General features: G+C 35.5%; 1 protein-coding gene across 1 annotated transcript in view; it reads left to right on the forward strand.

The window, feature by feature from the left end:
* CRB1 (crumbs cell polarity complex component 1) overlaps positions 1-20,237 on the forward strand; it is a 286,152-nt gene that overhangs the window by 239,079 nt on the left and 26,836 nt on the right. Inside the window, exons 13-15 of the mRNA XM_074220895.1 lie at positions 1,328-1,456; positions 4,597-4,723; positions 4,898-4,913. Coding sequence (XP_074076996.1) covers positions 1,328-1,456; positions 4,597-4,723; positions 4,898-4,913 — 272 coding nt within the window. The remainder of the gene's footprint in view (positions 1-1,327; positions 1,457-4,596; positions 4,724-4,897; positions 4,914-20,237) is intronic.

Below are 20,237 nucleotides of genomic sequence, written 5' to 3' on the forward strand. Positions count from 1 at the left end.
GGGTGTATGGAAAAGACACGTATAGGAAAGTGGAAATGTGAAAGGAAACAGGTTGTGAAAGGCTTTACATGCCAAAAGACTTTCTATTTGATCCTAACAGTAGTAGAAAGCTTTTCAATTAGCCCCACAAAATCCTATATAAAATACATCTATACACATTTACAGGCATATATGCAGACAGTTTCATTTTTGTCTTCATATCACCATCACCTAGAACTGTGCTGGCATATGATAGACACTGGCTGAGGGAATGATTGACTGTTCAACAAGAAACACCCCCCCCCAGTACATTTAAAAGCCCCAGGTCTGGAGGTCAAGGACAGAGCTCAAATTCCTAATTCTAATTTCTAAATTCTAATTCAAATTAGAAGCTTACTAACCACAGAACCATGAACAAAGTCACAACCACCCCAGACCTCAGCACCCTGGTCTGTAAAATGAGGGCATTGGACTAGATATCCTCCAAGGTCCTTTCCATGTCAAGATCTCTGGGTCTAGGATCCCATCTACAAATGGGTTGGTTTCTATGGATGGGCTATCCAGTCTACATAAGCTTCCCTAGCATTTACATACCAGTTACTGAAGAAACATCTAGTTACTGAGCAAGCATCTAAGGTACAAAGGGCTTTATAGGATAAGATTTCATTAAAAAGAATTGATACACAAACTTTAGCTTATCATATTTTGAAACTTTGTGGCTATATTCTGGAATCTTAAAGGAATTCCATCATGTACACAGCCAGATTGCCAACCAAAATGGCGACACCCGAGTCTGGATCCAGAAGCAGTCCCATTCTACAAACATCTTGGAGAGAATTTGACCTGAGTTCTGCTTTGCAATAAGTTATTAGATAGGGAGCAACAAGGCCTGGCAGGGCAAGGGGAGGTCAATTCTGAAAGCCAACGGCCAAGTCACATGGGTGATTTGGTACCAGACTGCTGTCCCGGTTTTCCTGGCCTTTGAGAAGCAAGCTTTTCCCCCCCTATTGCTTTGGGTAATTTATTAGGCAGGCAGCAGCAAATATAGTAAGTTCCTTTCCGATCCCAAATTTATTGCCACACAATGGCATAGATCTTGTCTCCTACAAGAAAACTGTGTAGACACAGAAGATGTATGGTCGCTCCTGCTGCAGCCCCCTGCCGTGCCTCATTTAGAGGGGAAAGTAACTCATGTGTAATACTGAGCATTTAAACATTTGGAGCTAAGTCAGCCTGTGTTCTTAATTAGCCAGGCAACCACTCCATGTCGGAACTTTTGGGTGGAAAAAGTTTTATTGAATGAAATGAACAAGACGAACAGCTGTGACTGTCACTCTTATCTCTCTAGACAAGCCAGATTACCAATGACAGTTTGTGGGAACGAGAGAAGAAACCTCACTTGCTACAATCACAGCAACTGCACAGAGCTCCAGGGTGATTTAAAATGTGTGTGCCGGCCAGGTTTTACTGGAAAATGGTGAGCCACTTCAGGGGTTGACTAAAATTCATGATGGGGGAGAGAATTCAACTAAATGATCCAAGCTTCTTCCTGCTCCAATGCTTCCCCTTTCCCACTCCCATCCGAACTGATTTCTTATCTCTATCCCCAAAGGAAAAATCTCTATAGATGGAGGTTCAGAATTTTAACATGGTTCATTGAGAGACAGAGACAGGACGACCTGTAATGTAAGCACAAAAGTGACCTGTAATGTAAGCACAAAAGAATTAGGGTCTGTTAGTCAGACTTTAATAGGAAAATGTCACTGATAAAAATTCCAAAGGTTATTATGCCCAGCTCCATGATACCAATATTTCTGAGCATGTAAATGCTCCTGGCTCCATGGGACTATCACAAGAATTCCAAATATGGCAAAAATGAGGTTTCTATCAATTTAAAGTTAAACAGTACATAAGAAAGAAAGGCTAAACCACCAGCTTGCCAAGATATCCAGAAGCCCAGCAATAACATCCTACACTTTTATTTTCCCTTCATCCACAGAGCTGACATCCAGAGACCTCAACCATTTCTCATCTAGTACTTCAGAGGCAGACAGATGGGTACTCACTTTTTGGGAAATATTAGAAAGAAAAACCCTCATCTGCAATTTCATACAGCTAGCTGCTAAGTCAGATTGAGATCACCCAGGATCCCTACCCATCCATGTATAGAATAAAGAAATTCAAACACATATGATTCAAATATTCAATTTTTGCCCACATATTTGATAGATTATTTTTTAAGTAAATTGAATAGTTATTGGGTAAATGAGTTTAGTGGGCTTGGGGGGTAGGGGTTTCTGAATTTTTAACTTTTCAACCAGTTACTCTGGCCCAGACATGGCCATAATATCCTTATTTCTGCCAAACAGTAGGCAGACTGGAGGCATTCCTTTATTTTGGCTGGTTGGGTCCCTTAGGGGTAAATCTAGCCTTTGCCACACAACACAGCTTCTGTTGATGTTGCTAAGCACCGGCATCCATCCGCTTCCTGAGCATAGATGCATAGATATATCAGGCTATGGCCCTAAGCCACATTCCTACTTTCCATAGTTTTTGTTAGTCAGTTTAGACATTCTGTACACACCAATCAATGTCACACATCATATTAACTGCTAGAGACTGCTCAGCTGGCCTCCAACTTATTATAGCTCCCAAATGCTGCAACTAGTCCTCAGCTCTAAGTTTTGTATCATCTCCTTGACTATCTTTGAGCTTTTGCTTTCTTACGTGTTAGTCCTGTCTGCTTCCAATTTCATGATATACTTTTTTAAAGGCTAGCTATGCTCAAATTAAGGATCCAAAGCTTTGGGGTATATTTGTTTTCCTCCTATACTCACAGATTGCTCCTATTTAATACAAAGGGATCCTTTTTTAATCTCCTACATTTATTAATTTTTTAAAAGTCCAAGATTTAAAGTTGAATTTTTAACATGAAAAAATGCTAGAAGGAGGGGGAAGACTCTAAGGTTTTCCTCTGGCTAGGAGAGGGGAAAAGTAATAGGGAAGGTAGAAGGATCATCTGGGTAAACTTCCTCTCTGCAAACTGATCTTAAAACCAGCAAGCACTTACTTAATACTTTCCATATTTCTAAAGTTCTTTCCCATCATTAGTTAATTCACCAGATGCTAATAGATTTATTTATTTTCATTTCCACCAACTAGTTAACCTCTAATGAACACTCAAAATGACTTCAGTACTGGCACCCTCTGTGTTGTTCACTTCTATCTTCATTAAAATAGCAACATAAAAAAGGGGGATTGAGGATGGGGGGGGGTTGAGAAAGAAGCTAGAGAAAAACAAGGAAATGTTCTCAGTGTCCCAAGGCCTAATGGATATAACTTATAAAGCCCCCAAAGATGTTGAAAAACTTTCAACTACAAATGTATCTCCTCTGTTGACTGGTCAAATCCCATACTTGACAAAATCGCCCCAGCAGGTTGTGAATGATGGATGAAATGGAACACTTCTGCCCACCCAGTACAACGAGTGCTTTGGCAGACCCTGATAAGTTGTAAAATTTAGCACAGATCTAATCAGAGAAGACTCCTTCCAGTCCAGAAGCTTAGGCCAAAAAAGGAAAACAACATTTCTCAAGCATGTAAGGTATCTGTGGGGGTATGGGTATGTTTTTCTTGGAAGATACTGGTTTTTCCTTCCTCCTCCTCCTCCCTTACCTACCACCCTATTCATCAAGAGTCCAGGAGTCTGCTAGACAAACCTGCACTTGCCTATTATTCAGGAAATAAGTGTCTTTCTCACCTAAAATGCTAAACCCTATTTAAGTGGGATTTGATGAAATTTCAAGAGTACAATTTGGCACCATTGAGAATTTTCTTAGTTCTTGGACAAGTTACAGGCTAAAGACAAAATAATAGCAGTATTATCTTCTCAGCAGAACCTCAAAGAAAAGGTTCACCTTGGCTTCTTGAAATTCATGTTCTCTTCTGAGGATTATGCTCTAGAATGGCAGGGAAACTTCCTGAAAAGTTGAAGAAGGTCCTAAGCACCTGGAACCCAGCTGCATTCCCAGTTACAGCCCAATCCCAGTCTAATTTGCCTTTTTCTCTGGAGTACAAAGTGAAAACAGAATCACAGACCTTCTTAAAATGAACCCATTCGATGTTTTGCTTGAATTTTTCCCCTTGGCCCACTAGCACCTCACAGATGATATAAATGAGGGCACTGTTGGTTAGAATGTTGGCTGTTTTCATTCAGCTGCCTCTGATATGCAAGGTCTTGGATGGCAGCACTGCCCCTTTTCTTATGGTTCTCACACGTCCCCAATAAACATAACTTTATAAGGTGGGAAAAACATACTAATATTCTCCAGGGAAAAACTAGGTTTTACATTGCCCCAGCTTCTCAGTGGTTTCCAAAGACCTACACCTGCTTTATTCCTTCTAGCTGTGAAGACAATTTTTTTGAGGATATTCTTTCTTTACCCTGAGTAAGAGAATTGATAGAAGCATCATAAAGAGTGTTCTCCCCACTTTCCATGGCAACTGGTGGATAAGATTTTTTGTTCTGAGTCCTGTTGAAATAAATGCTCAAGTCACTATTTCTCAATAAGCTCATTCAACAAGTTGGGGATGGGGTGTCTCTGTTTGTTCTTTGAGGTGTGAAAAGGACATCAATGAGTGTGACTCGAACCCCTGCCTGAATGGAGGCTTGTGCCAGAACCTGCTCAACACGTTTCGGTGCAACTGTGATGGAAACTTCGCTGGAGAGCGCTGTGAGCTCGATGTAAGCGACCTCTCCTTCTATGTCTCTCTTTTATTGTGGCAGAATCTCTTTCAGCTTCTCTCTTACCTCATTCTTCGAATGGATGATGATCCAGTGGTTGAGTGGGGAGAACAGGAAGACTACTAAGAGTATCAAGCCATCTTCTCTAATTTATGGGCCATTGAAACTTAACAGCAGATGCCTTCCTTGGGTGAGAAATTAAGTTTTAGAACTTTAAAAAAAATAACAATTTGAGTTTTCAAATAATTCCAAAGGCAGTTTTGAAGCTTATGGCTAGCATTTCATATGCATATAATGCATTTCCTTGTGATAGCTTAGAGAGTCACTAGCAAAAAAAAAATAGCATTTAGAAACGTTTCACACAAGTGGGCAGGGCATGGCTGCCATTATGAATCAAGTAATGATGGATAGTTCTGTGTGACAGTCAGAAAAAGGGGTCCCTGCTCTCCTACCCATTTCTTAACTAAATTTTTATTGTATTTGCCTGCATTCACTGCTCTTCTACTGTCGTTTATATTACTTCACTATGACAGGATGGTCTAAATTTGTGAGTTAATGATTGAACTACCTTTGCCTCCCTTCCATGTAGTTTTGCAGAACTACTTAAATGAAGTTTCCTACCTCTCTATGAGAGGATGCATGTAAATGCATATATGTGTATACATGAATACCATAAGCTATTTACACATAAATGAGAGAGAGGATGTGTATGAGTGTGTGTGTGTGTGTGTGTGTGTGTGTGTATGAGAGAGACAGACGGAACGACAGAGAGAAAAACAAACTAAAAGACACACAGAGAGAGAGAGAGAGAGAGAGAGAGAGAGAGAGAGATATTAACAGATTAACAGGACACTAACACTAGGAAATTTTAAGTCAGGGAAAATTTGGTAAGTGAATTTTAGGATATAATTAGTTTCAATAGAACAATTAGACCTTACAGTTTCATTCCTGACCTATGACACTTTACTCCCTCAAACATAAAAGTCAGGCTAAGCTTCGCCATATTTCTTACCCTCCTATTTCAAAGAGAACATTTCTCTCTTGTATTAATGCATTTTGAGGTCATTAAGAGATCTCTCAATGACCCTCAGGTTACTAACCACATCATACATTAGTGTTATATAAAGTTTATATGCAAGACGGGGTCAAATAGAATCCCAGATGAATATAACTTTTTTTATCTGTTTTTTATAATTTTTAACTTAATATTATTTTCCAATTACATGCAAAGAGAGTTTTCAACATATATTTTTTAACATTGTAAGTTCCAAATTTTCTCCCTCCCTCTCTTCCTTTCCCCCCTTCCCAAGACAGTAAGCAATTTGATATAGGTCATAAGTGTTGAGACAGAACTTCCCATCATCAAAGTATATTTGTAACTTTAAACTTGACTATACATAAACACACACAACCACCACATCTATGAGGTTTCTATTTGAAAATTATGGATCAGTACAGTACATATAAAATATTATTTAATAATACTTGTACATCTTGTTTAATATATTACTTTACAGCATACAAAAACAATCATTGGAGATAGGTCAGGCACATTTTGGTAACAGGTAAAAGGCCAGGTAATAGGCAACTTACATATCACTTTGAGAACTGCAAAGTGCGTTTCTCATTTGGATTCTTATAAAAGCTCAATGAGATAGCTGCTTATTTTATCTTTATTTTATAAGTGAGAAAGCTATAGCTTCCAAAGGTTAGGTTACATTGCCTGGGGTCTCAGTCAGGAAGTATCTGAGGCCAGATTCAAATTCAGGTCTTCCTGACCCCAAATCCAGGCTCTATCCTTCACACCAATGAATTAATCAGGAAGTTTATTAGCTATTTACTCTATCCTAGGCATTATGATAATTGCTGGGCATACAAAGAAAAAACAAAACAATTCCTTTCTCAAAGAGTTTTCCATCTAACAGGGAGAGTGTATGTGTATATTGTTGCATTCATGACAAGTACAGAGTATCTAAAAAGGTAGTCCTAGATGAGAAGGCACTAACACCTATCTAACACAAATATTTGTGTATATTTAAAAGCAAACTTTTTTCTCTTTCAATCCCTTGACAACCAAGCAAATTCATTCTTCATTTAGATGCTAAAGTAACCACGGCATGTTAAAAAAAACTTCTCAGCATATGCCTTGACTTGAAAACACAATAAATGAGCTAGGCAATTTTTAACATTTGTATAACTAAAAATGTTTTTAAATGTTATTTTCCAATGGAAATGACCAGAGTAAAGCAGACATTCATCACTCTGCATAATATTCTTCACACCCAAACATGGAATGATTCCCTCTACCCAAGGGATTAAGTTTAATTGGATCTAACTTGGGATGAAGATAGCTGATTTTTATTTTTATACAACAATTAGAAGATTTCCTACTGCAAATGTGTATCATATAGATAAATGTCAGTTATTTTGTGAAGGTAGATAGCAGCCAATCTCAAAGTGTTTGCTTTCTATACTCAGGGACTTCCTCTAGTATCCACTTTCTTTAGAGCCATGACTACCCTAAATGATTTCTTCCAAGCTGATAGCATATGCCAAGGGAGTTGGAGTAAAGACCCTTCCCATCAACCATCTTGTACCAGATAAAAAACTGACCATAGACAGACTGTTCAAATATGTAAAGATTTCATCCATACTCCAAACATTAATGAAGAATCTATTGAGTGAAAGTGATACATAAGATCACGTATCATATAATCCAGTTTATGACATTTACTATATGCTACAATAAAAGGAGGATCATTCATACTTTTTCTATATGTTCACCACCAATGCCATTATTTCACTATGATTGTAAATTACTTTCCTTATTTTCAAAAGCTTGTCATTCTGAGACATCTAACTTTATTTAAAAAATGCTTTTTCCTTTATATTTCTGTATTCTCTACCATGTTATTTGTGATCACAGCTTTCCCACTTCTTTACATTAAATAAACCTCTGCCTTTGTCTCTACTGTGTGTCTTCTACCTCTCACTTCTGTGCTGATGACTTTGTCTTCATTTGCCTTAAATGTATCATGCTCTAAAAGAACCTACCAAGCACAACATATCACACGGAAGCATGAGATCTTGTCTTTCTGTTCTCTGCATTCTTTTTCTACAGGCAAGTGGGAAGTACCCAAGGACACAAGAGCCAACTTGGTCTATAAACATCTTGTATTCATTCCCCTTATCCTTCTCTCTTTCTCCTTCTTCCCTCCCCCTTCCACCAGACAGTTTAGGATTCATCAGATTCTTGTTTATTCTGATCAATAACTTATTTGTAAATTCTCCTTTAAAACCATCCATCCTGTTATCCCTCTCACCTCTCAAAACATCTTCTGAAAATCTTCCTCAGCCTTTTTCTTCACTAAAATTCTGGACTTTTTCTTTAAATCACAAGGATCCTGCTCATAATCAATTAAACTGCCACATGAAATCTCCATATAGATATGCTTGTAGCTATGCCTCCTTACCTATTAATTTGGAGAGCATTATCACCATTGTTGGAAAATAAACATGTGGAATATCTGTGTCAGGGAGCAAAGAGACATGGCAGCAATTGGTTTGATAATTCTAAATTGATATTTATTAACCATTCAAAATTCTTTAGCAGATAATTTTTTTTAATTGGAGAATTATTTTTTGAAATGCAAAATTAAATTTCTTTAATTAAGAGATTTGGTAGCCTGAGGAAAAACATTTTTTTCTTGAAAGGGTAAAAGAAAAAAGGCAGAGAGTACAATGATATGAGTTAGAAGTTAATGGAGAAATTATTGCTATCCTTCTTAGCAGCTAACTTTGTACTGGCATAGATTTATTACTCCCAACCATGAATTTTTAAGCTTTTAGAAAGGTCATATCCAACTCTGATATTTACTTAGAGTCCATATTAGAGTCCATGGAATTTTGCAAATGAATAACTGCTTCAGGAATGTGATCCTCCTCAGAAAAAGTACAATTCTGCCTGAAAAATGGATCCTTTTTATTAGGGGAGTAGAGATATGGGGAAAGTTAAGAGACTTCTCATGTTTCATTTTTTAAAAAATATTTCTATGAGTCAATGAATTTTTATTTATCCTTTGACAAATATTTTAAGTTTCCATTGTGTGTAGTTCACACCATGCTAAATATTAAGACAGAAGTAGCTCAACTAGGTTATCTTACCTGCAGAGAGCTTACTATCTATTATAAAGGTATATAGTTGTAATGCACAACATTGTTTGAAAAGTAAATTAAAAAGGTGAAAAATAAATTGGTGTGTGAACTTTAGCTGAAGAGATTAATACTGATGGAGGTTGGAATCAGAGAGGTTGGCATCTACCGAATTTAGACTCTAAAGGATGATTAGGAATTCAGCAGGTGAAGAGAAAGAACAAGGATATTCTAAGGGAGAGGAAAAAGCATGAGCAAAAGAAAGAGGCAAGAAAATGCAAGATATGACAGTGGATCAGAGACCAGCCCAGTTGGCCAAACATGAAGATGAATTAGATATCCTATTTTTCATATCTTGTCAGAGACAATCCTGTTATTACTATACACCATAGCAGAAAAATCTGCATGGGTTGATGGTACAACTAGCTGGATCCGTAACCAGTTAATAATCTTGCTCAAAGAATTCAGACCACAGAAAAGTATACTGTGGTTATCCTAACTTGTATGAAGATATGTTAATCAAATCTGTGAGTGGTACAAAGTTGAGATAGTCATTAGATAACAGAATAAAGATTTAAAATAATCTTGGTAGCTAGAATGATGGACTGAATCTAACAAGATGATATTTTAAAAGAGATAAATATGAAAACCTACATTCAGATTGAGGAAATAGATTATATGAGTGTAAGATTAAACAGCTCTGACTTGATAGCCTTAGGACTAGAAAAAGACCTAAAACATTTAATAACATGTTAATTATACAAGAGTGTAATTCTGTGCCCCCCCCAAAAAAACTAACACAATATTAGATTGTATCAAGTAGTTTCTAGATCAAAGAGAGGACATCTATTGGGAATTAAACAAGATTGCATTTTTGTAAATCTCAAAATACAGAAATGATTAAATCTCGTTGCTGTTGTGGTCAATATTCGTCAGGTCATCTCAGAAACAATGTGCCCATTTCTAAGTACTACATTTTTAAAAAGCCATTTTTAAAGTAGAGTTTGTTGAAAAGGCAGAAACCAGGTATGGATTTGACAGTGATTCCACATGAGAGATGGGTAAAGGGCTGTGCATCTGAGGAAGAGAAATGAGAAAGGATCATGGTAGTTAATAACTGATATTTCTATAAAACTAAATTTATATAGCACTTTCTTCACCCTCACAACAATATTATTTCATCCCCTTTTATAGATAAAGAGAAATCAAGAAATGCCCACATCAAATGACTTGTCTGGGATTTGAGCCCAACTTTTTTTTTGTCTCAAGACCAAGAGTGTTTATACCACCTGAGGCTGTAGGAGTGCCATATGGAAGAAGAAATTTGTTCAGCTTGTCTCAGAGGATAGAATTAGACCCAGTCGGGGAGTTTACAGAGAATAGCTTTGGGTTCAATAAAAGAAAACACTCTAAGGATTAGAGCCATAATGGAAAGTACTCTTCACAAATTAAGGAGCCCTCCAAAAAGGGGTGCTCACTACCCAGAAAATGGGTAACTATCAGGAATGCTACAGAAGTATTCCTCAATTGCATACAAGATTGGACTAGATGAACCCTAATGTCCTTTCCAAAGCTAAGATAGAATCCTAAGGCACTTTGTGTTTGTGAAATGTCTTCTATTTTATCTGTTATTCTTTGCAACAGTCCTTAAAACAAAAGTCAAATAATTGTATCTATATTTCCAGATCACAGTGAGTTATATGATTTTACTAAGATTACCCAATAAATTAGTAGAAAATTAAGGTGAGACAGGATTGATCAGGTGTGATCATTAACACTTTGAACCACACTTTATAAGGAAGAAATGTTTGAGAAAGAGAAATTTTCCTAAGAATGTATTTTTAGATGCACTGATTTATCATGCTGCTTTCTCAGGAAAAGAAACCCTAACACAATCAACTCTGCCCTACTTAGTATCTGAAGGGCATCTTTATCATGGAAAGCAAAGTTGGATTTTCTATTTCTCACTCTTGCAATTTATAATGCAAGTTCAGGCAAACCTGGATGTGAGTACTTCACAATCTATTACACAGTCGGTGTCCAAATAACTCAGGACATTTTGGGATATTTTACTCAAATTGCTATGGTGCATTTTTTTCATAAATTAAATGGAAAAAATCCTTGATTAGGAAAATACTCAAAACTAAATAAAACTAAGTCAAAGAATTTCCACTGAGGGCATTGTATTGAATTAGAAGTTCATGTTTTTCTGAAAGTCATTACTTAAGAGATAAGACTTATTTTCTTGCATTTATGCTCAGGACTGGCATAATGCATAAAATGTTGCACTTAGAATTAGGAAGGAGTAAGTTTGACTCATGCTTGACACAAGCTCCCTCACTGTGGATAAGTTACATAAGTCTTTGAATCTCAGACTTCACATCTTAGAGAAAGCTAGATGATGCTGTGCCTAGAATCTTGAAGACCTCAATTGAAATTTGGCTTCAGACGTTAAGTAGTTGTGGGATTCTGGACAAGTCATTTAACCCCGGACTGCCTCAGTTTCTTCAATCATAAAAATGGAGACAATAATAGCATAGCTACCAAAATTATTGTCAAGTAAAATTTCTGTAAAGTAATATAAAAATACTCCCCCCTACCTTTCCTATAAATTGGGAGAGTAATGCCTACCTAACAGAGTGGTTACAGAACTCAAATGAAATAATAAATGTAAAAAGTCATCAAACCTTAGAGTGCTATATATTAGATACAACTGTCATATCATAACAATTGTGGCTTGTTTTTAGTCAAAATTTTGAAATATGCCTTTTAAAAAAAAAATAGGTGCTATCTCCCTAGAAGAGGGTAGTTTGTGTCAATGCTTCAAGGGTGGTTTCCTAATAAATGCTGAATGATAGCTAGATTATATGAGAAATTTCTCTACATTAATTGCCAAAATCATTCAACAAAATGTGTTCCCTCAAATACAAGAGCTTTATAGAATCACAGAATTTCATTTGGAAGAAACCATCAATACCATCTAGGGTATATTTAACTTGGCAATCTGGTGAAGCCTAGGGATCCCCTTCTAAGAAGAGTTGTTTTCTTCCCAATTTATTTTAATACTAATAGGTTTACAAGGACAAACAATTATATTGAAATATAGTTAAATATTTTTTAAAATAAATTCATAGAGTTTAAGTTAAGAACTGTTCTCGGCGGCTAGGTGGCGTAGTGGATAGAGCACCGGCCTTGGAGTCAGGAGTACCTGGGTTCAAATCCGGTCTCAGGCACTTAATAATTACCTAGCTGTGTGGCCTTGGACAAGTCACTTAACCCCATTTGCCTTGCAAAAAAGCCAAAAAAAAAAAAAGAACTGTTCTCAGCATTGGGCATTTATGGACCATAATACAATTAATTTTCATTTATCAACACTAAGTATTTATTAAGCATTGACCATATGCTGGGCAATGTGATTAAGTGCTGGGGTTACAAAAATACAGCTTACCTTCAAGGAACCTACATTCTAATGGAGGAGCTCCTATCTTATCCAAAATAATTGGAGAATGACATTATCATTAGCAACTGTGTCACATACACTAGATTACCAATTTTAAAAAGAATAACACTTTAGTAAAACACAAAACATTATAACTTTTATTTTTTGAATTGGCTATGTGATTTCATCTATCTATAGAACTCCTGGTGAAGAAACTGTTTCCACCAATGCAGATTTGCATCTACTCTTAACTAAGAGCTTTAGAATGTTGCCTGGGAAACTGAGAGGTTCTTTAACTTGTCTAGGCTCACACAGTGAGTGGGAATCAAAAGTATAGCATGAATGGCAAGTCTTTCTGTCTCTGGGGTCAGTTTTCTATCCATACCTTGGCTACCTTCCAGCACACCAATATTATATTTAAACAAAATTTAATCTTTCTTTAATTTTTCAGAAGGTATTTCAAAATTCAGTGAATCCAATGAATCCAGAGCATTATCAAGTAGCAGAGTTCACCTTTAGAAGGGAGAAAAGAATGGATTAAAGACTCATAGAGTTCGAGCCAGAAGGGACCCCAGAAGTCATTTAAGTCACATATACATCCCATTTTATAGTTAAGGAAATTGAGGTCCAGAGAGACTGAATGTGATTTTAGTGCACTCTGTAGCCCCTGAAATTATTTTGCATTTTAAAATGTACTTATCTGTGCCCATTATCTCTCCCACCTCACCCCACATCCTTGTGAAATGTAAGTTTCATGAACTGGGACACCATTTTGTTTCTATCTTTCTGTTCAGAATACCTAGCATAGAAGCAGACCCATAGGGCACTGTTAGTGCTGAAGATTGAACTGAATTGAATTGAGCTACCCAAGGTCACACGAGTGACCTTGTTAAAAGAAAGAACTGAAATTCAAAAGGATTTCTGTTGGAGACATGGATTGGACTAGTTGGTCTCTGATGTCACTTCCAACTCTGAAATTCTGGAATTCTTTAAAAAGCATATCCTCTGAATCCAAATGCTGCTCTTTCCACTGCACTACACCCATTCGGTGACATACCTTTAAAATACTTTCTTTAAAATACAGTCCCTGAATCCAGCTTCTTAATTTGTCTTTTTCACATTAAATTAAAAGGGAACAGAAGAGAAATTCCAGAGTTTTTTTTTTAGTTTGCCACTTGTTCGGATGCCAGAAAAATCAATTACTCCCTAAAATATAGGATTGTGACGGGGAAAAAATCACTATGTAAGTTTTAAAGAGTGAAAGATATTGTCTTCATTATTACTTAGATCACATCATTAATATCAAAATATGCTCCCACTAAAACAATTTTTGTGAGACAGCAAAAAAGAAATGAAAAGGTAAATAATCAGAATTTTTTAAGTTCTATATGAGGAATACGGTCTCCTGAGGTCTAGAACAAAAGCTAGGAAATGGATCTCAACCACAGGCCAAGGGGTGATTATAGTTACAAAGTCAATGAAATTTTAGGAATCAGTGAGAAGACTTTTTATATCCACAACTGAAATTTTGTACTATTCAGTTTCAACATTTCCAGTTAGATGTAATAGAATCTGACAAGGCCCAGAAGACAGCAAGAACAAGAGAAGGAATGGAAGTCTAATGAAAGATACTATTTGCTTGCTGAAGGAGTGAAGATGAGACTCTACCCTGGAAAGCAGATTGGGAAGGGACATTCCAAAAAAAAAAAAAAAAACACAACAACAACAACAAAATAGAAAAACAAACTTGTAAGATAATAGATGATGTGAACTTCTTTGCCAAATGCCTAAATACTGGAATACTTGAAACTAGAACATGGTTCAGTCAGAAAATATACATTGATTCAAAAAGGATTTTGATGAATCTATGAAATAGGTCAATATTAAAAAGATCTATTATTTCCTTGTATGTGGGATCTTCCTTCACTAAAGCAAACCCATAAGATAAAGAGGGTGACCTTAGGTAGTTCAATTCAACCCCATGCATCTATCTACCAAAAATAATTAGCAAACAAAACAAATAAATAAAGCTGAATGATATCTTGTTAATGATCACATTCATGAGAAATTAGACAATTAGAATCTTTAAATTTATATTGCCATTGAATCACATGTTCAATAAGCATTTACTAAACACCTACTGTTTACCAGGGACCAGATTAGGTAGTCTGGATATAAACTATCCATAATAGGCAGCTCAATCTATTCATAACAGAGTAGATAAGCCTGAAGAGAATTATACAGCTATTAATTGTGAGAGGTAAAATTTGAACCCAGATCTTCCCATTCTATGTCCAACATCATGTCAACCATCTCAGGCTACAAACTATCTATTTCGGTACTTTATCTCATTAATAAGCTAATCTGAGATTTTTCTAACCTTGAAAGTTGACATCAAGGACAATGATGTCTCTCTCACTGCATATGCCTTGGAGGGCTTATTAGCAAAAGAATACTGGGCTAGTTAGACTCAAGTTCCTATGATATTTGCCTATAGCATAGAATGATGAGTCCTCTTCAGCTTGCATGAGTGCACTGTCACTCATTACCTTGTTTGGGCTCCTCCCAAACTGCTTTTAGGAAGTAAGCTATAAACCAGAATTAAACTTTAATGTTTAAAAAGAAAAAAGAGAAATTTATTCTTTACTATAAATAGTGATAAACTCTTATTGAAAACTCTTTCATTGAAAATAGTTATCAAATTACATTCCTTTGCTGTTTTTCATGTCAATACTAATGTTCAGTGTAACATATAATTACAAAATTTTATATTTCAGTTTTGTAATTTCCCGATACATTTTTCAGCATGTTCAAAATATTTATTGAAACTAAGACAGGGCTATTATTTCCCCTGAATTTACTCATTAAATTAAAAATCTCATAGACTTAGATCTGGAAGGAACACTAGCATTTTCTAGTCAAACATAGATGAGGATCTAGAGGTCGAAGAGAGTTTTTATGATTTGGTCAAAATAGCAAAGCTAATAAGTAGTAAAGCTGGTATTTGAATCCAGGTATTTTGACTCCAAATCCAGCACTGAGACACTTGAATCAACTAAAATTAATAAGTTTTATTGGTTTCATACAGATTTCATTTCCTTTTGAATGGCTTTTCTTGATTTTTTTGTTGTTTTTTTTTGCAAGGCAATGGGGTTAAGTGACTTGCCCAAGGTCACATAGCTAGGGAGGTTAGATTTGCTCTCAGGTCTTCCTGATTTCAAGGGTCAGTGCTCTATCCACAGAGCCACCTAGCTGCCCTTTAAATAGCTTTTCTTAAGAGAGTATAGACTGAATAGTTGTGATTCTTAGATTGTCAGGTAAAGAGAGAGCTAGGTGAGGACATATCATATAAAAGGCATTTAGCATTAGCAAACTCAAATGATAAACAATTATTATTCTTGAGGAATTGACATTTATATTTTCTCTATAGTGATCAACCTCTCGAAGATATTTTCAAAAATTATTAGACTATATATCCCAACCTCTCTGGGGATAATATAAAAAATGCATCATGAAATTATAAAATTTCTTGACATTCAGCTGTAATAAAACAATGAGATTGGAAAATATATCTGCTCAACTTGACACATTTCTATTTGCCACAAAATTTAGTGATTCTCTCTCAAAGACCATCTCAGAATTCAATGATATACAACTACCAAAAGAATTTAAGTAAAAAAAAAACCAAATAAACCTTAACAGAATTTATTTCATAAATTTCAATTCATAAGGAATTGAACTCAATTAGAACTTTAAAGCAGACATTACCATTGGACATTTCTCCATTTATTGTAAATAGAGAGATATGTACCTTGCCTTAAGCAATTCTGGAAATGGGTGAAAATGAAAATGGGATAAAAAAAAAAGAGATTTCTAGTTTTACGTAAGTTTTAGCTGAATTTACTATTGCATGAATTGTTACTCATCCTTATTTATATGTCCTTTGGAATTCCTCTTTGTATAATTATATTGACATACAGGCATTAGACTGAAGACTATGGAATATACCTTGCCTAACCATTATTTCTCAATAAGGAATCAGACAAGAAACATTTGACTAAACATCTCCTATACAGAGCTAAGTGTTAGGAACAAAAGAAAGGCAGAAGACATTTCCTGCTTTCAAAGATCTCAGTCTAATGATAGCAAGATGAAATCTACTCTGAACAAGGTATGCAGGATAAACAAAAGTTAAACAATAGAAGGAAGATGCTAGCATTGGGGGGGTAGCTAATATGAATTTATTCAATTCAACCAACAGTTATGAAACACAAATTAAATGGAAAGCATTATAATGGGCAATGGTTATTAAAAATGTGTTAATAAGCAGTTCCTGTTCTCAAGGAGCTTATTTCTAGACTCCACAATTTCTCATTACTCCATTGTATGAATCCATATACCACATTTCTGATATGTTCTCCAAAACTGTGCAAAACTTTTTTTTTTCTGTTTTCATGAACTTTGCTTCAAATGACTCTGTGAGTTAATCATGTTGTTTTTGCCAACCAGTAATGGAATGAGCTAGCTCAAGAGGCCTTGAAGCAATTCTGGACAACTACTTGACAAATATGTTAGTGAAGGAACTTCTTTCAGGCATGTGTTGCATTAGATAATCACTGAGTCCCCTTCATATACTAAAACTGTTAGTGCAAATTGTTGCTGTTACAAAAATAATTTTTCCAAGGAGAATACACTAGAAGCTACTCATCACCTCTAGAGAAAACATTCGGAAAACACTGAGTAAAATATGATTTGTAAAATATACACACAAACATACACCTGGTCAATTCTCCATGAACTTACTTATCTAGAAAGAGCATTTGTGGTTGTGTCATTATATCCATGAATCTGAATTATTTTTCTCACTCTTCCCCAATTTGTTAAAATGTTCTAAATGAGTTTAAATATTCAATAAAAGTAAACTGAAAGCAAGTCTGAATTGAAAAGGAAAAAAATCATTGAATATTTTGAGTAGATAGAAACATCTTATAGTATAGTGCTCAACCAAATGAAAAAAATAACCTCATGTTTGTCTCATGGTTTGAAACTCTAATGACACAGCACAAATAATTTTGGTAAGGAAGAAAAATGTTACAATTGAGTAGCTGATATGGATGCCAGCAGAGAGATAGGTGGTACAGTGGTTAGAGACTTAGTCCTGGAGTCAGGAAAACCCAAATTCAAAGCCAGGTTCAGATAACTATTAGCTGTGTGATCCTGAGCAAGTTTGTCTGTCTCAATTCCCTCATTTGTAAAATGGAATTAATAATTTTAAAGTGCCCAGCACAGTACTGGATAGATACTTCCTATGAAGCTGTTCCTCCCTCCCCACCATAGACCACTTGAATTTTTAAAAATGAAAATATGCATGTTTTATATAATAAACAAAACTGTGACATGGCAAAAATAATTTTAGAAGAGCTGAATCTCTGGACAGATGAAGATGACAGAGAGAAACCAAAGCTGCCCACCTCTTCTACTACTGTTTTCCTCTATGAAGTAGAATGATTTTCAAAGTAGAAAAGATAAAACAAGTTAAACTCAAGATAATCAAAGGAATCTCATAATAGTAGCTGCCCTCCTTGTATTCAAGTAAACAATTCCCAATGAACAACAGTCCTCAGCACTGAAAGAACTGGCTGACATGTGTACTGAGCTGCTAATCATGATGTCTTAAAAAATTTTTTTAAAGTAGATGGTCATAAAAAGGAAAAGAGGGTGGGGTATAAGTCAATGGTCTGAGCTATAATTCCTGACAAGATCTTATATTTTAAAAGGGATTTTGTGCTATATAAAGACAAAAGATGGAAAAAATAATTTCCAGTCAAGGCGGAAGGCATAAAAAAGGAAACTTTAGGGGGAATTAGCAGTTGAGCTGAGTCTTGAAAGATGGATAAAATTTTAATGGGTAGAAGGAAGGATTATTTTTATATTAAAAGCAGTAGTTAATATTCATTTGGACCAAAAGTGGAATATTATAAAGAACTGACATGAAATCAATCTAGAAAGATAAACTAATCCAGATTGGGAAGGATTTTAAATACTAAAAGGCAAAACTATGTCTGAAGTTTCTTGAATAGGGCAGTATGGTCACTGTTCTTTCCATCACAGTTTCTAGCTATTTTGTGAGGTAAGATTGATCATAATTGACCTTCCACCAATAATTTTATAGAGGAGTTGACATGGTAATGTATACATAGATTCAATTCAACTATTTTTATTAAGTACCTCATATGTTCCAAGCACTGTTCTAGGTGCTAGGACTATAAAGACAAAAATAAATATTTCCCTCTGCAGAGAGTTTACATTCTACTGGGCAGTAATACCATGTATGCTAGGAAATAAATTCAAAAGTATATACAAAATAATTTCAGTATGAGAGAGAATGGTAATAATAATGATGGGAGGAGAGGTGGGGAGAGGGGAAATCAGAATACTTCTCTTGTAGAAGGTGGCATTTGACCTGGACTTTGAAGGAAACTAGGAAGTGACATTTCTGACTTGGATTTTTCTCCCTGAACAATGTTTTCAAACATATTTTGTATCATCCTCTGCAATGAAGTCACTGATGATCAGAATACATGTTGAACTAATTTGTAAAGTCTTAGACAAGTTTTTCATAGTTTTTCTTAATATTATCTTCTGATTGGAGAAGTTTTATAAAACCCTATAGTTTCCAAAAAAGTCCTTTAAGCCCACAATATTCTCACAGTTATTAATCATATTTACCAATTTTAAACATATATATGCATATATATATATACATATATATATATATATATACATTTGAATCCTCGTCATCCATTTTCTTGCTGTGTGACCTTGAGCAAGTCACTTAACTTCTCTATGTACTAGCTTTTTAATGTATGAAATGAAAGGGTTAGACTTGATGACCTTTAATTTCCATTTAGTTTCTTATCTTGAAGTCATTTTTGACTCTTCATTCTCCCTTTCCTAATCCAATCTCTACAAATATTAGGTCCTGTTGATTCCAATTTCAAAAAAAACCTTCAATAATAACCCTCCTTTTTATTCCCTATGCCAAAATCCTTATGCAGGTTTTATTGTTGAGTTCAGTCATATCTGATTCTTCATAATCCCATTTGGGGTTTTCTTGTCAAAGATACTGGAATGGTTTGCATTTCCATCTCTACTCATTTTACAGATGAAGAAACTGAGGCAAACTTGCAGAGTGATATAACTAGTAAATGTCTGAAACTAGATTTGAAGTCATGAAGATGAGTCTTTGGGATTTCATGTCTAGTGCTCTATATACTGGACTACCTAGTTGTCTTATAGGTCCTCATTACCCTGAATTATTGCAGGATAGTGCTGAGAGGTTATTCCATTTTCTCACCTTGCTTCAATCTGTCTCTTGTAAGGTTGATAGAATAACATGACTTATCCATAGATATTGTCATGTCGTTGCGATAGAGGCAGCTTTGTGACTTTGGATAGAGTACTGAGTCTGGAGTCAAGAAAGCCTGAGTTCATATATAGCCTCCAATACTTCCTATCTGTGTGACCCTAGACAAGTCATTCAACTGTTTCTGTCTCAGTTTCCTCAAATGTAAAATGGAAATGATAAAAGCATCTCTCTCTCTCAAGGTTGTTTTTGAAAGGATCAAATGAGGCAATATGTTTAAAGCTCTTCAGTGAGTGCACATAACACCTGATTAATAAATGGTTTTTTCCTTCCTTTCTCTACTCAAAAATTTTCAGTGGCTCCCTGTTTCCTTTCAAGTGAAATTTAAATTCCTTTACCTAGCATTCAAAGCTCTGGAAAGTCTGTAACCACTCCAATTTTCCAATTGATTTCATGACTTCCCTCCATGCTTTATGCTTTAACCAAATTGTACAATATTCTGTCCTCCTGAATACATACTTCATTTTCATTCCTCCAATGACTTTGCTTAAAGTACT

Source organism: Macrotis lagotis, chromosome 2 (assembly GCF_037893015.1).
Source record: "Macrotis lagotis isolate mMagLag1 chromosome 2, bilby.v1.9.chrom.fasta, whole genome shotgun sequence".
In the NCBI taxonomy this organism is placed as follows: Eukaryota; Metazoa; Chordata; class Mammalia; order Peramelemorphia; family Peramelidae; genus Macrotis; species Macrotis lagotis.